Here is a 16798-nt window from a genome sequence, read left to right as displayed (position 1 = left end):
CATCTGAGGTCATTAAAAATAAATTGGCCATTTTTGGTGAGAATTCTGCAGAGCAGTATGGTACGGAAGGGGTTAGTTGTAAAAAAAAAAAAAAAAGATAGAGAGAGAGAAAACCATGCATAAACCCAATGGGCATATAAACTGGGCATGTATCAGCAATGTTCCGGTCACTACTTTGCTTCATTGCTAAAAATACTGCATAGACTTGTGTACTGGTCATACTTGCATGCAAACTGCACTCTCAACTTTGAGAGGTGAAATGAGCAATTTTCTCGTGAAGAAGGCAAGGAACCCAGCTTTACAGTATCAATCCAAACTAGTACTTACATGTTGGTGGGATTTTTGTACTTGGTAGTGCTGCCTTGCATAATAAAAGGCTGTATGGTTGTTCCATTTTGTGAACAGAAATAGGTTATACTTAGTGACAAACTGTTTCATAAGAAATAAGTTGGTGCGACATCATCTGTAGCATGATAACCAGTGGGCAAACAGGTGTATTTTATGTCTGCTCTCATGTGGGCCTGTCTGGTGAGTGAGCAGGGATAGCTTTGCTGAACTCATAGCAGTTCCAGCTGACACTTACTCTTTGGACATTCAGATAGTTCCAGTGAAGAACCAGAATTTGCTGCTGTATGCATGCTGTATGCAGTCTTGTGCATGCTACAAAAAAGTAACCGATTACAATTACAATTACTTCTTTAATATATATAATTGATTACAGTTACCAATTACTGTCCCACAAAAGCAACTGAGGAATTACTCAAAAGTAATTGATTAATTTTACATTACTTTCCTCCAAACTTTTATAAAGTACAGATGCCATAAACAGGACGAGCTGGCCTGGCATAATTAGTACTTCCTCTGCAGCCCTTCTACATTACATAGATTTACAAACAATTGCTTTTTAAAAATGTCATTGGTCATCTTATCTAGTTTTTGTCATGAATACATCAGCAGTGACACTGAAAATTGGCTCAGTGGGCAGTCTCGGAGGCAGGGCTGTGCTGTAATGTGCGGATGTCTTGTACACGAGATTGTCAATACTGAGTATTTGGTTCCTCTTTGATGCACAGCACTTCATTGTTGCTGGGACTTGAAAAAGAACCTCCTGGTTCTGCTAATTAAAAGCTGCAGAAATCATCCTCGGTGATATCTTGGCATTAATGTCCTAACGGCCTTCGCTATCAAGCCGCTATCGGGCCCACCAAATTCAGGTTTCCAAAATTGTGTCACCTGTTATGGCTTGTCTTGCCAAAAAGTAACTAATTACATGTAATTGTTACTCAAAAGTTAATTGAATTACAGTATTAGAGTAAAAAAATGTAGTTGTTTAATTACAAAACTACCAAAACATATAATAAATTATGAGTAATTCATTACACGTAATTTGTCATGTACGAGTCATGATGTACTCTTTGCTGACATCAACTTGCACTCTAGTTTCACTTCTGCAAATTTCTTTAATTCCGTTTTCAACTATTTACCTGCTTTCAATGTTACAAAGAGATTGCCAAAAAAGATACATGGTGTCTCAATTCAGTTCATGCACCTCTTAGTGGCGCATGCTCATGCTTGCAAGTCTGCTGTCGGCATACTATCTTCCTCTACACATATGCAATATGATGCTATTATTTTCTGCATGGCAAAGTTTGTGGCGTTTCGGGCTCTCGCGGTGGTTGTGTGGAGCCATTGTATTGCATTTCCGGGGGCTCTGTGTCCCTCTCCTCCTTGCCTGGACGGGGTGACAGTGGGTCACAAAACACTGTCGCTCTGCTGTCCACGGGAAGGTCAACGGGCTTCACCCATTGGCCGACATTTTGGCGGGGTTCGGGCCCTTCCTGCGTGTGCTCTTGGTACGCGCGCGCAGGACGGGGCCCGGAGAGACCACATTGGGGCATCTGAAGGTGCGTTCCTCTCTGCCGGCGGCGGCCCACTTTGTCCGCGGCTGGCCAATAGTTACTTCGGCTCGGCGCGCACGCGCACTCTTCCATTGTATTGATGACCTGAGGCAGCAACTTCCGATCGTGCCCCTGTCTGTTCGTCTATCATTTCTTTCTATTTCCATTTTCTCTGCTGTGGGGCACGCGATGGCAGACGTTGACCGAAGGATAGGCAGCCTCTTACTGCTTGGTTCTTTGTTCTTTGTTCCCTCTGTCGCGGTGTGCCGTTAGCGGCCACCGGCGACCATTTGGCCATGTATTGTGTCACCATTAGATTTAGATTCTGACGTGTTGATAAAACTGGTGTTTGTATTGAATGCCAGCTTAATAAATGGTATTTCTTCCTTCCCGAGTGCTTAGCCTAGGGTCTCCCTTGCTCTGCGTGCGGTCTCACTTTCCCCTAAACGGGGCCAGCGAGGCGCGCATGCACGCAGCGGCGTGTTGGCACACGGAGCGGGCTGGAGCAGGTGTGGATGTGGCGCCCTGTATACATGGCGGCTCAGAGTGCACAAACCCGCGGTGGTCATCCGGCGCGCGCAATATCAGAGCATGCGCGCTGTGAGTGTAGCGAGGAGACCACAGGTTCCACCAGGAGAGGAAATGCGAGAGTGGAAGCCCATGATATTTGAGTTGAAAGCATATTATTAGGTTGCATTTTGGACAACTTGCATTCTTGTGCACAATTTTCGTCGTTGTATTTGCTAATACTTTAAAAAAATGGCAGCTTTAAGAGAAGATAATATTCCTAAAAAGTTGTTGCAGGGTCCCTTTTACTGTAATCTGCATTTCTCATTATAATGAGTCATTCTTCTTCTGAGAGTCGTAGCATATCTTCTGCTTTTATTGCGATAGCAATTATAAGGACATTCCAGGCACATTTGAACCGTCAGCGATGCCATGAGGTTCCGTATATAGTCCAAGTGCGATAACATTGTGGCCACACACTGCATACTGTATGTGTGAGTGAAAATATGTGAGGGTGAGCTGACAATGGTGGCTTGATCTTGTGCGTGCGAGGGACGAAGGCGACGAGGAAGTGTGGTGTCTGACATTGCGCTCAAAGTACCAAGTGGGGAGCGAGTCTACTCTGGCGGCGTCTGCGTATGGTGCAGCCGTGCGGGCCCCATCTTGAAAGCGATCTGTGATGGGATTGAAGTGCTCCGAGTGGTGATAGCAAAGGGTGCATTGTGATTGCGCCCATTGAAGCGAGAGGCAGCCTGATGGTCAATTCACATGCTGCTGCCGCTGCGCTTTCTCACGCCAGCATTTTGACAGTGAATGTCCGCGATCATCGAGTGAGATATCTGCATGTTTGCTTATGCATGCATGACACCATGCTTGTTAATTTAGTTAGTAAGTGAATATTTACGAGTTTGTATGGCCGATAAAACTATTATCCTTACGTTGTATAGCTGTCTAATAATTTGCTATCGCAATCAATACTTCACTTTTCAGACAAAACTGCAACTTTTGTTATCAAGCATGTTCTGTCCATTTCTTTCATTCTTTGATGTGCTTTTATTTTAGGATCAGTATGCCAATTCCATGATGCATGATGTCAACATGGTCTTCAAGGTTCAGCTGCATAGAATGGTATGCCTAGATGTATTTTTTAAATTGTACCTCTGGTGAAACAGTTTGCAGCCGTACTGTTCGCTAAGCATGGATTAAAAAAAAAAAAAAACCATGGGACATACGTATTTTGCTCGTGCTTATTTGCAAATAAATGTTGCACAGATCACTGCCTCATTCCTTAATGCTGTCATTATGAATGAATGGTACAAGCAATTATCTGTATGCCTTCGGGTGTTGTTTTAAAACGTGTTAACAAAATGTATCAATAGTGTTGCGACAAACAACAAATGTAGGGAATTTTGTATTCGTTGTGGATTCGCATCTGGAATTTACACATGGTTGATCTGTTCCACATGGGCTAGAACCTATACTAACTACTGCCAAGCTTGTTTATGTTTGGCGTGGGCATTTTGAATTATTGCATGTATTAAACAGTGCAAATACTTTATTGGAAACCACTTGCAAAAGTATAGAAGTGTTGTAACCTTAACTTTACATCATATTCCATATGCCAGCACATTCATTGAACTACTAGTGGTCTTGTGCCATCCATAAAGTGGTCTATACCTTAGCATATATATGTGGTGGAGCTGCCTTTAGCACCTTTTATCCCATGAAATTGCAGACTTGTTTCAGAGTTGCTCGGCCCTCTACGGATCAAGCTCTTGGGGCTAGTGTGACAGCGAGCAGTAAAAGATTGTCTTGAATCTCCAGAATTTCCTTTAAGTGCAGCCTTCATATGCTTGCTTATAGAGTTAGGGTTGCTAAGTATATAAGAATTTTTGGGACTGTCCAACATTTTAAAAAAATTTAGGGAGTCCTGACACAACCGTGTTAGTACAAATATTCGTTCTGCATTCAGGCCTGGTGAGACTCGGAGCCAAATCTCCCCTCACAGGCATAGGCTTGCTACAAGCATATTTACCAATGTGTGGCTTGCAACTACCATACTTCATAGTGACTGTTCTTCTTGTCCATGTAGCCAGCATTTCAGCAAGAAAAGTGTTCGCTATGGTGAAAACTTGTTGACAGATATCGAAATATGTGGAATATGTTATTGACAGACGTCGTGACAGATTTGATGATTATTAAGACTGATTGTGGAAGGCAGTTTTGCTGGCAGGGAACCACAAATATCATCCCCTTGCATCCTTCCATGCTGAATTTCTGCAAAGGCATGTGTGCACAAAATAAGCTACTTTCATCCCTACTGTGTCTTGCTTTTATATCGATATATTCATTGAGCATTTCCTAGTTAGGAGGGGGGGGGGGGATGCCACATATTGCAGGTGCCCTGGAAACTTTTGTCGGCAGATATCACCTTCATGCAAATGTATGCTGCATGCATAACAGTATTTTCTGTGCTATACTATTGATGTTCCCAATCACAGTAGGAGGCATTTTGTTCAGCACTGCTGCGCTTTGAACTGTGACTGTGCTTTGCAGCTATGAGCAAAAACACTAGGGCAGCTGTCATGGCGTTTAAAACAATGTCTTGGAACATTGTAAAGTCTGTGAGGTGGTCTCTTCTAATTTGTGCCTTTGCTAACATACACAAACACATGTAGGCACTGATGCACCATGCAATAGTTGCACAGTTGACAGCATTTAAAGAAACCTGAAAACATCAATGTAGTGTGAAATGTGGCTTGTGTATTAGAGACACCAGCACAAACAGATAATTTCTATCTAAACTGCATCCTCTCTTGGTTGACAGCCCATGCGTCATCGTAAGGTGACACCTCTGCGAGACGTTCATTCTCGTCCCCTAGCCTGTGCACTCTTGGACCTCATGGTGGAGTTTATCTTCAGCCATATGAAAAAGAACCTGCTGATTGACCTCTACCAGTAGGTTTTTTTAAACTCCTCTTATGGGGTACACCTGCAGCATTGTGTGTGATTGTTATAACTAGTCGGGTAACTGCTGCCATTGTGTATTCCTCCAGTGTTGTACAATGGAGGTAGTAAAGATTTTGGAAAAGAGAAAACTTGTGTTCTGTATGTGTGTTCAATATTACTGTTAAAGGGCACTGCAGCACATTTTAAACATAGCACGTAAGCACTCCCAGCTTGTAGAAAATGCTTTCGTGAGCTCCTGGTCCAAAAAGCTACTTTCCTGCATGCAGCAGGGAACCTAATCGGATTGTTAATTGAGCGAGTTGGTACCGCTCCGTCTTTTTACACAACTTCTAAACATGGACAGGTGAAAAGACATGGGTCAAGTGCTGAATGCAGTACTTGTCCTGTGTTCTTTTGCCTGTCTGTGTTAAGAAGTCCTACTGTAAAAAGGTGCAATAGCGAGCCTACAGTATCACTCTAGATATTGCGTGTAGTAATTAATTAAAGCAAAAAAGAACAACAGTACTATGTGTAGTTGCCTTGTGCCTCTTCTGTGTCCTAGTCTTTTCTTTTGCAATTCTTCCTACTTCAACATGCTTAAAAACTAGCCAACACATTCACTTTATTGCATGTAGTACTTTCTTGTGGCATTGATGAATCCCTGCCAGGTTTAATCTGTTTCCATGATATCATGGCAGCAGTGAATTGCTATTTTCTGAATAACCCAGATTTTTTAAGTGGCCAAAACGAATCAGTGTCAGTTTAGGAACAACATACTGCAGTGAATTAGGCAGTGGAAATGCAGACATTAAAAAACGTAAGTCAGTGTGCTTTTATTACACGCACACTCAAATAAGAGAGAAACACAAGCACGTGCGTTTGGATGGTAATGTGTTCCCTCAAAAACTATGTGTCATTGTGAAACCTGAAGCATGAGGCTTGCGGAAGTGGTCAAAACAGTATTGCGAAGTTGGTCATTTGATAAGTTAGTGAAATCTAGTTGGTGACTTAATATAGTGGAGAAACTTACCAGGAAGGGGTCATCATTTATAAACGTGCCGTCAGTCATTTGTTTCGAAGAAAGAGTTTTCCTATCTGAAGGATTAAGAGCAGATGACATTTTCTCATGGGTGGTATTGGTTTGTTTTCCTACTCTTTAGCTACTTTTTATTGTGTTTTGACTTAAGTATAAATTGCGGTCACCGCAATAAATGTCAGTGCTGTGTCGTAGCTGTTGTTTCGTGTTTGCACTATTTCTTCACCATGTTAGAGGGGCACATATTCTATGCACAGTTTTATCTGTGAGAGCTTTTTGCCAAGAGTCAGAGGGTTTTAGGATGTTTGTTTGGTATCACAAGTATCTGCACATGTGAATTCAAGGCAACATGAATGAAGTTACCGTATCATCATATCTTGTTGAGAAGCAGGGTATGAATAACAACGGACTCAAATAATTGCAGACTAACTTACCATCTTATAATTTGTATAATTACATTTGCTATCTGTTAAAAATTATTGTTTTTATGCAGGCGGTGCTTAGGTATAATTCACCGGCTACTTTGCTACCAGAAGAAGTGTCGAGTGCGGCTTCAGTACAGCTGGAAGGAGTTGTGGACATGTAAGTTGCCTTGGGCTCTGTGAGGGCACTATGGCGTGCTTTTCGCTCAAGTTTTACTAACAACAGCTGTCAGCCTTGCATTAAATAGGTTAGCTTTACAAGCGCTGTCACTTCCTTTGGAAGGAGGTATTTTGATAATGGTACTGTTGTTTCATAGTGGTGTTCGGTATGCCTGTAATTCTAGTAGATCTAGTACGGGCTTCTTCACTCTTATTTATTTATTGTCCAATTTAAATAGTGTATAAGTAACATGCAAAATATTGAAATGGTGCTAATGGGAATACAATGGAATCTCGTTCATAAGTTTCGGGAAAAACTGTGAGAAAAAACATACCGAGAAAACGTACGATCCGAAGTAACTAAAAAAATTTGGCAGACTCAACTATTGTTGACATCTACGTAATACAAAGCGGCGCACACAAATTGGATCGTTGTGGCACGAGACACTGACGCGCGTCAAGTTGGTGGTGCTCCAGCGGCCCAAGACGCGTTTTGTTGTTTTCCTATTGTGTGGTGTTTTAAGAGAGCGACGGGAAACCTAAACGAAATCCAGCTGGCTGGTGGCGCCGGATGCCGCCGAAGCGAAATGTAATGCCTTCGCGCTGCCTGCTGCAGGGAACAGCGGCGCGTTTGGATTATCGCCTAAATAAAAGCATGCAGTGTGCTACCAATGGCACTACGCACCACGCGCTGTAAAACAGATAGGTGAAGATGCTTATCGTAATAGGTTATAGGTTTGGTGGCGATAGCTGTGAATGCGGCATGTGACGACCCGTGCGGAGATTTTCTGGTACCGAAATGTGAAACTGAGTGCGCGCCGTCGTTTTCACGCGAGACGGGAGGCTATATACTGTTCTGGACCACGCGCGCCTCGCGTTTTTTCTTGTTCACACGATATCTAGTGGCCCGAAAACCTATACGATCGCAGTCTGCAGCAGGGAATAGCGACACGTTTCACTTATCGCCTATTAAAAGCGTACACCACCCTTCCGACGGCACCACGCTCTGAAACAGATAGGCGAAGACACTTATCGCAATAGGATTGGTGGTGGTAGCCGTGAATGCCGCGTGCGAGACCCTAGGGATTTGCTGGTACCGAAACCAGAAACTGAGTGCGCGCCGGCATTTTTAGGTGGGATGGGCGGGCGAGTATTGCGGTGAAGCTGCCGCGGCGGGCAGCTATATACTGTTTCTCATCGCGCATGCCTCGCGCATTTTCTTGTTTACATGGGATCTAGCGGCCCGAAAATGTATCGTACGATCGCAGTTTAGCGATGTACTGAACGTTGGTGCTGAAAAATCGTGTTTTCCGGGAACGTATGTACTGGTAAAAAATGGGCGTAACTCTATTGGGTCATTTTTCGTGCTCTCGATAGTGAACGTTGGCACCAAAATAACATACGTTATGGGAATGTATCAACGGGGTTATACTGTAATTGTAGATTGTTTGTACAAAGTTAGAAAAGTACACAATTTCTTACATATTTGTAGATTGAAAGTTTGTGTTGGTTGAATAGCATGTTACTGTAAACAAAAATATTGATTTTTTTTGAAATTCTCGACATGGTTTCACCAGAGTTGGATTTTAATTGTTTCAGGGTGCTATACCACTCATTTTCCCTGCGAACATAGATTGCTTACACTGAATATGAGTCGCATAAAGCGGCGAAAAGATATTTTATTTCACCATTGAAATCCTCGAAGTCTTTGCTGACCCAAACTGCCAGATTTGTAGATGCAAACATGGTGCAAGCATGAACCTTTTGAGGGTCAATGACGTAAATATACAATGCTGCGAACAAGTCCAAAAGTGGTCGATGCCATATATTTACGGCGCCGTCTGTACGTTTAAAAAGCGCGCCAATTTCCTAACCTTTTCTATCATTGCTGCCACTATGTGGGAATACAGAGAAATTTTTCGCACACCTCCCCCTCGGTTTTCGTTGCATGGTTTGTTTTAGAGCTAGTTTGCTCCCGTGCATCTATATACTACCACTCACGCATTGGCGCGCGTGCGCAGGCGGGCGGCGGGTTGGGTTTTGTTCCGCAGGCGGTTTCGACTTCTTTTGCTTGCAAAACTGATGGCTATTCGTTACTAATCGCTCAAAGGGCTACCACTTGTTTCTCGCTCGTTTAGTGCTCACAAAGGTGCACATAGGAAGGATGCCGCTGTGCATGCGTTTTGGTTGCTTTTTTTTTTTGACACTCGCGAGAACCTAATTGCCTCTGGTTAGCTATAAGATGACAATTAGCGGAAGTTTGTCACAGGCTTTGCTTTTTTGACGGGCACACAACCACACAGTTTTCTTGAGTGTGCGCACCTACGCAGTTCGATTACGCTATGGATGTGCATATTAGTGTAAGAGCAGGAACATTTGAAACTTGCGAAATATTCTCGTGTGCGCATTTTCAAAGCCTTGAACATGTGTATAATAATGCATCAAATTTTTAATTCTTATAAGTTTATTTCCTTCTTTATTATTCATGAACGAAGAGTACATATATACCAACGCAAAACATTTTTTTCTCACTTTACGGTCACCCTAAACAATTACGCTAAATTTTTTTTGAAATCAGTCCCTCAGAAGAATTGAAATCTGCAAAAAAAAAAAAAATCGACCCTTAGCGGTCATATATGGTGAAAAAAATCGACCCTCAAAGAGTTAACATTGCTTGAATGAAATAGCAAATCAAGTTCTGTACTCCAGTGATGCCACCTCTAGCAGAGAGTACATCTCTCAGAACAGAGGTTGCAGAAATTTCTGGCTGAGTTACTAGTTGTCTTAAGCAGCAAGAAGATGCCAGACTAGCGTACCCTTTTCCCCATGCAGGCTCTATTGTTTCAGTACTACTATATATTTGGGCATAATGAAATATTTTGGACATATGAAAAGTAAGTTTACTAGCTTAAATTCAATTTCAATTCATTTCCACTTTGTACAAAAACTGAGGGGGGCAAGAGGAAAGTAGTGTCATAGCACTGTTTGGCAAGTCTCGCCACCCCTTTAGTCATCAACGTACACACACAAATATAATTGATGGATTTTTCAGTAAATACTATGGCTGTGCGAATACCGAATAATACATTTTGAATTGATTATTGAATCGAATCAAGAAAAAGAAAAACCAAATGTAGAATTGAATATCGAATATCAAAAAAAGCTTTCACAAAATTCAAAGCTTACAAATTTTGGGCAAAAAAGCATATTTTGCTGCACATGCTTGGCAGTCTGCTAGCATCGCATAACAAATGTAACAAGCTATCTATAACATAGGTACATCAAAATCAAAATATACAGTAAGGTCTACTCTTATTAAAGGGAACACAAAATTAGTATGCTAGCACTGATTACAGCTCAGTTCTAGTATGTATGAGGGCGAATCAGAAAGTCTTTGCACCTATTTCTTATTAGCCAAAATAAGGTACATACAGTACAAATATACATATACTGTTCTACGTACCTTACACTATTTTCCCGCACATTCCCCACACCAGTTCAGACATTTGTCCAATCGCAGCACTAAATTTGATGTGCCCCTGTGGTAGAATTCGTCCGGCTCACTGTGGGGAGCCACCTTCGGACTGCTGTCTTGTCTTCATCATTGCACGTGAATCGCTGTCTTGCCAGGCACTTCTTCAGCAGACTGAAAACATGGAAACCTCTAGGGGCGAGGTCTCGACTGTACAGTGGGTGGTCCAGACACTCCCGGTGAAATGACCACAGCTTGTCGGCAGATCTGATTGCCACACTTTGCTGCTCGTACACCATAGATGTGTGAAGCACAACTGCCATTAACAACTGGCAGCAGTGCCGTGCCGCAGAGCTACCAGCAGACATGGCTGGGCCAGTTCAAGAACGGTCCACTGCTGAGAATGGATATGTTGACTTCGCATTTACAGCCGTAATTTGGCTAAAAAGAAAAATAGGGGCAAATACTTTCCGAGTTGCCCCCATATACGAAGGTCTAGAAAAGATTTTTTTGTCAATTGCTGTTGAATAGAATCAAGTGCTGTTTTTCCTTCTGAAACTAATAAGTTAGTAACATTCCTTTGTAGTGAATACCAATGAGGTTTTCAGTGTAATAGTGGGCCTCTGTTTTGTGGCAATTCTTTGGTTATTGCATAGAAAGTTTTGCCACCTGTTATATATTTCGGAATCTGCAGGATCCCAGTAAGTTAGTGTGAATCTCCCCCTCCTCCTCATCCGACGTCCGCGCAAATACATGCAACCAGCCATGACGCCTTTGCGCCCACTGTGTAAATCCATAGCTAATCTTGTGATGGGTTGCTAAAAGTTAAAAAGAAAGAAAGAAGAAGAAAGAAAAGACCGGATGCGCGTCTATGAACAGCGTTGGGAACGATAGGCCGCCATTAGGACAAGCACATTAGAAGCACCAGCGGCAGCTACCTCACTTCAACATAAAAAAAAAAAATTCACTGTGACACCATGCACAAAACAGCATATTTAAATATGTACACAGTACAAAGTTTATTATATTTTATAAAGAGAAGGAGGTAGCGAACTTACCATTATTTCTAGCGGCGTGGACAGCCTCCGCTGAGAAAATGAATAAATAAAAAAATAATAATTAAATTATGGGTTATGCCTAATAATCATACCGTGCCAAAACCACAATTTGATTATGAGGCACATCATATTGGGGGTTCCAGAATAATTTGGACCACCTGGGGTTCTTTAACGTTCACTTAAATCTAAGTACATTGGCGTTTGGGAAATGTGGCCGCCATGGCTGGGATTCGATCTCGCGACTTCATGCTTAGCAGCCCAACGCCATAGCCACTAAGCAACCACGACAGTTGCCTAGAGAATGAATACTATTTTGCTGTATGTTCCACTTCCTTCAAATTGCTTTGCCTGCTTTTTTGAGCTTGAAAAAAAACCTGCTGACATCGGTGATCTCTTCAGCAGGGTCCTTTATTAATGACATGTGAAATGCATGGGAATATGTGTCTCAGGATTGCTCTCTTTAAGCTAGGCAACACTAACAACTGCAAAAATGCAAAAATGCCCATGTACCATGCATTGCGTGCAAGTTAAGAATCCCAGGTGATCAAAATTAATCCGGAGTCCCCCTCTATGGCATGCCTCATAATCATAATGGGGTTTTAGCATATAAAACCTCAGAGTGTATTTATTTCTTTTCCTTATGTCAGTGACCTGGATTTTTTTATGTTTCTGTAGGTTTTGTGACAATGGGTTTTGAAGTGTGTAGTACTATCTTCCCTGGTGGTGCATATGTGATTGTTTATATTTGCAGCACTGATCAGCCTACTCAAGTTCCTGCTGAGCCGAGAGTCAGACTTTGTCAAGAAACATGACATCTTCCAGTTGGCTAGTCAAGTGGTGAACATCTTCAACCTTTTCATTACATATGGAGACACCTTCCTGCCTTCACCTGGGAGCTATGATGAACTCTACTATGAGGTCATCCGTATGCACCAGGTCTTTGACAGCATGTACTCAATGGGTACGTAATTATTTCAGGTAGGGGTGTGCGAACATTCAAAACTTTCACATGACAATTCGACTGTTATGGTCTTATTGTCTTGTTTGATTCTGTTTTCAGACTGAGTAGCTACTATTTGTAAACACAGTTTTCATGTAGTTCTGGAATATTTCAAAATGTCAACTGAGCACAATAAAACATAGAATTGAAGCCAGTGTTTGATAAATTGCATCTGAATGCCCATAGTGACATTAGACATGAGAAGTTATGCAGTGGAGCATGCTTTGCCACTCAGGCAGCCAGACTTTTCTTGCTAAACCACGATCATTTACATTTGCCAGTCAGTCCTGAGTCTGTGAATAAACCACCTATGTGTTAATGATGCTCCATTTGAACTTTTAATAAACGATGCTTTGTAATGCGCAATGTAATGACAGAAAGAAGTAAATATACTAGAATGTGAACATAGTCTTATATTGAAAATGTGGCTGTTCATTATTTGAAAACTGTTCAAAGGTGTTTAATATTTGGTTCAATTTGATTCTACCACTACTCTATTCGAATTTGATTTGGTTTCAGAAATTTCTATTCATGCACCTCTAATTTTAAGGATCATTACTTGGAGGATACATATAGTGCATTGAAAACTTCACATTTGCAGCACCTTATTCTTGTACTGTGCTTGATTATTAATTAAGCTGTATAAATATTGACAATGTCCAATAAAGTCCAAGTGTGATTTTATCACACTGGGACTTTATACCGAACATGACGCTACTGACATCGGTGGTTGCCCTGCGCCGTGCGACTTGTGAGGTGTGCTTGCAAGCAGATGCATGTGTGTCTGTTTATTTGGTGTCTTCATATTTTATAATGAACAGCTACCAACTAGCCCAACAAAAAGTGCATTTAGTAATGCACTTCATTCATTTGACCATCTGTGTCCATGGAAGTTTCCACTTATTGTCTCAGTATTCCTTTGTGGTGGCAGAGAATTGTTATATTAAATCGTGTATAAACACACTTCATTATATTGAGGTTCAAAATACATTATGTTCCATGTACAAGAAGTTGTCAAAGTTACTTACTTATTTATACTGAGAAATTTATTATATTGAAGTTCATTATATCGAGGTTTAACTATTTCAACTTCTGCATAACACTTTTTTCCATTTTGAATCATGAATTCATTTTATGCAGGTTCATCATAAAACAAAAGCAAGAAAAAAACATTCCATAGGCTGCTGCAAACTACAGCAATATTTATTGCGATAGTGCATTTAAAATTCTTACTTTTTTCTTACTGCTTTACAAACATCTAAATACAGACTTATGACCTTTTAATCTGCCATGAAATCCTGATGTGTACATCTTTTGTTCAGAGTATCTATAAAGACATGCAAAATGTTGTTTGAGAGCCCTTAACCCTTTGACACAGTTCTGTTCTGCGGTGCTAGATGAGTTCTGTCATTGTTTCTGCTTGAACACGTATCTGCAAACATTTTCAGCACTACGTTACACAACTGGAGACAGCCAGTGGAAGGACTCTGCAGCCAAACTTTCGAATCATTTGGTAAATGTCAGGTGAGTGTGATGTTCCCTACTCAGTTATACAGTGCCTTAAATGTTTTTAGTGTGTTACCTGTAAGTTCCCATGACAACCACTTTTTTTTTTTATGTATCACCCCCCCCCCTTTTTTTTCCCCATTGTTCTCTTCATCATTAATGCATTCCCAATAGGCATAGATGTAGGCATTGAATATGCATTGAATAGGCTCTGCATTGACAGGGAATGCCAACGCAGTGGCATGTTCATACTCGCCGTCACCACCGGCCTTACACGTGCACCGGCGGCCACCGCCGCTGGTTCATGTCAGGCCAAACTGTGAAATAGACCAAGATTGAAGGTTGGTTAGTTTGGAAGTCATTAGAATCATCGAAGTATTGGGGGAAAAAAAAATGGACAGAGAACAGGAACATGCCGAACACATGTGCAGTTGGTGAACAGTGAAGAAAAAAAAAAGACACGGAGACATTGTCCGTGATATTTCTGCTGCTTCGCCAATCTGCATGATTAAATACATAGCAATGTTAATATGCACAACAAAATGTCTGCAGCATAACTGTTGCACTTGCAGGTCTGAGTTTGATGCAGTGAATTTTGTTTGCAGGGTGCGTTTGCATTGCAATTTGCACTAATTTTCTGCATTATATACCACTTGATGTCATGAATGTGACCTGCCCTGTACAAATGGTGACATTTCTCCAGGGCAAATGCACGAAAATTCGTTTTCTATTTCGTCATGCTTCAAGAACCGCAGAATGGAATCACTGGAAGTGCCATGTGTGCCCTCCACCCCATCGTCTGCGTCACATGCCAGTGCTCTTACTGCTGCCGTTAGCAGTGCTGCTCGTCAATGTGATGATGGCATCACACATTGGCTGCCCAGTGCCTATACCCATGCTCCTTTAGAGTAATGTGTAAGTGCTAATGGAATGCACATTGACAGAAACCTCTGTCTTACAATGAACAACTTTCTTTTCTTTCTGAACACTCAGTCTGCAGATTGCTTTGAAAGTTGTACTTTTGTGACAAACTTTTTTATGAACTTCTGGCCATGCAATGGGCTGGCTTTTGAAACCTTTGGTGTCCTTCATTGTCTAGTGCTGCCCTTCTCGCGTAATCAAGCTCTCTTTGAATTTGATAAAGATGCATAACCTAACCAAGACACAGGTGGGCATCAGTTTGGACAAAGCTGCTCCAGCTTTGCCTATCTGCATGAAGCTTGTGTTGGGGTTATAATGTGGCATCTTTCATTGCGTATGTTAGCTGGTAAGGGATTAGTAGCTAAGAATGTAATGTTGCAGATCGGAATTCAAGTAAATTTTCATTTCGAAGCTTAAGTTGTGAATGTTCTCTTGTGTCCTAGTTTCAGCCACTATTATTGAGAGCTGATAGGTATGTCTTGAAATTATTTCAACTTAGGTTCTTGTATTTCCTGAAAATTGAATTCTTTTGTCAGAAAGATATAGTAGTACCGAGATAGGATATACAGTTAAACCTCGATATAACTCACTTTAATATAACAAAATTCTCGATGTTACAAAGTATTTCACTATTCACAAGTTGGCACGCGTATCCTATGCGTGGCTGCACATGGCTGTGAGCGTGGCTGAGCATGTACGCAGCCCATGCATTCTGTTTTAGCGGTAATCTGTCACTTATGACTGGGCGAGCTGAAGTGGCATGGCATTGTGTGCTGTCTTCCTGCACGTTTAGTGTTGGAGGTCATGTAATCTAGAGTTTCAGAGATGTGTTGAAGCGAGAGGCAGATGAAGCATTTTCTCACCACTGCTGGCACTTTTGATAATAGCATTGTCCCACTGTGGGTGACACTATCAGCCGCTGGCACAGAGCGGATGCAAAAGTGTGGCTGGCTTCGCTTCATATCACTGATGTGAAGATATCGTTGACACGGCATAGAACCATATCTTTCGTCGCTGACTCTCAAACTCAACAAAATGATTTTTTTTTTCTCATTCAAATTTGATTTTTATCAGTGCCCGATAATTCGAAAGATCTTGCGGCCCCTTTCGTGTAAGAATCATCCATCGGTGACTGCACTTATTTGCAACTTAACATTAGACTTTAATTTTTCCCAAGTTATTACTCACCTTATGACCTTAAGATACCTTATGACCTTAAGACCTTATAACAACTGTACCTGAAACAATTGGCCACGTAGATTATTTGAATGGGTTTAGTGACCACAAATTACAAGTAACGGTTGCTATACAGCCACCGTTTGCAGGAACTCACTCAAAGAAAATGAGATTATAATAAGGCCAACTACAACACCATTAACACGGAATTTACTTCCATTTTTGATAGCTTGTTATTACCTTCTTTTTACAGTTGCTCAGTAGAAAAAAAACTGGGTTCTTTTCAAAAATAAGATGTCAAGATTGCTAGAAAAGCACGTCTCTTTGATAACTGTAACTAATGATAAAACTAATCGGTGGGTTAACAAGGCTCTGCACTGACTCAGAAAAAGATAGATGTGGCTTTATAAGACAGCGAAAAATTCTCGTTCGTTGTCTGCTCGGGATAAGTATGAGGAATGCCGTAAGACATGCTGTTACGAAATTGCTGCTGCCAAGGAAAAGTATTTTTCTCAAGACTTCCCTTCCCATCACTCCTTAAAGGGACACTAAAGCGAAACAATAAATCAGTTTAGACTAATGAAGAATTGTTTAAGAATCCTGCAGGCACTCATTTAAAAAAATATAGTTTGATTATTAGATGAGAAAATGAAGGTCTAAGTATCAGTATTTGAATTTTGTGCCGAAACCCCAG

The 16798-nt window shown here is 41.4% G+C and overlaps 1 protein-coding gene across 4 annotated transcripts in view; it reads left to right on the top strand.

Annotated features, from left to right (window-relative positions):
• LOC135915403 (armadillo-like helical domain-containing protein 3) overlaps positions 1–16798 on the top strand; it is a 68205-nt gene that overhangs the window by 38240 nt on the left and 13167 nt on the right. For all 4 annotated transcript variants that reach the window (XM_065448471.1, XM_065448463.1, XM_065448458.1 and 1 more), the window contains 5 exons: positions 3468–3533; positions 5233–5363; positions 6884–6972; positions 12253–12462; positions 13950–14025. In XM_065448471.1, the coding sequence (XP_065304543.1) occupies positions 3468–3533; positions 5233–5363; positions 6884–6972; positions 12253–12462; positions 13950–14025 (572 nt within the window). The remainder of the gene's footprint in view (positions 1–3467; positions 3534–5232; positions 5364–6883; positions 6973–12252; positions 12463–13949; positions 14026–16798) is intronic.

Source organism: Dermacentor albipictus, chromosome 1 (assembly GCF_038994185.2).
Source record: "Dermacentor albipictus isolate Rhodes 1998 colony chromosome 1, USDA_Dalb.pri_finalv2, whole genome shotgun sequence".
NCBI classification, from domain to species: Eukaryota; Metazoa; Arthropoda; class Arachnida; order Ixodida; family Ixodidae; genus Dermacentor; species Dermacentor albipictus.
Note: the sequence above shows the minus strand (reverse complement) of the source record. Positions and strands in the feature narration are given on the sequence as shown.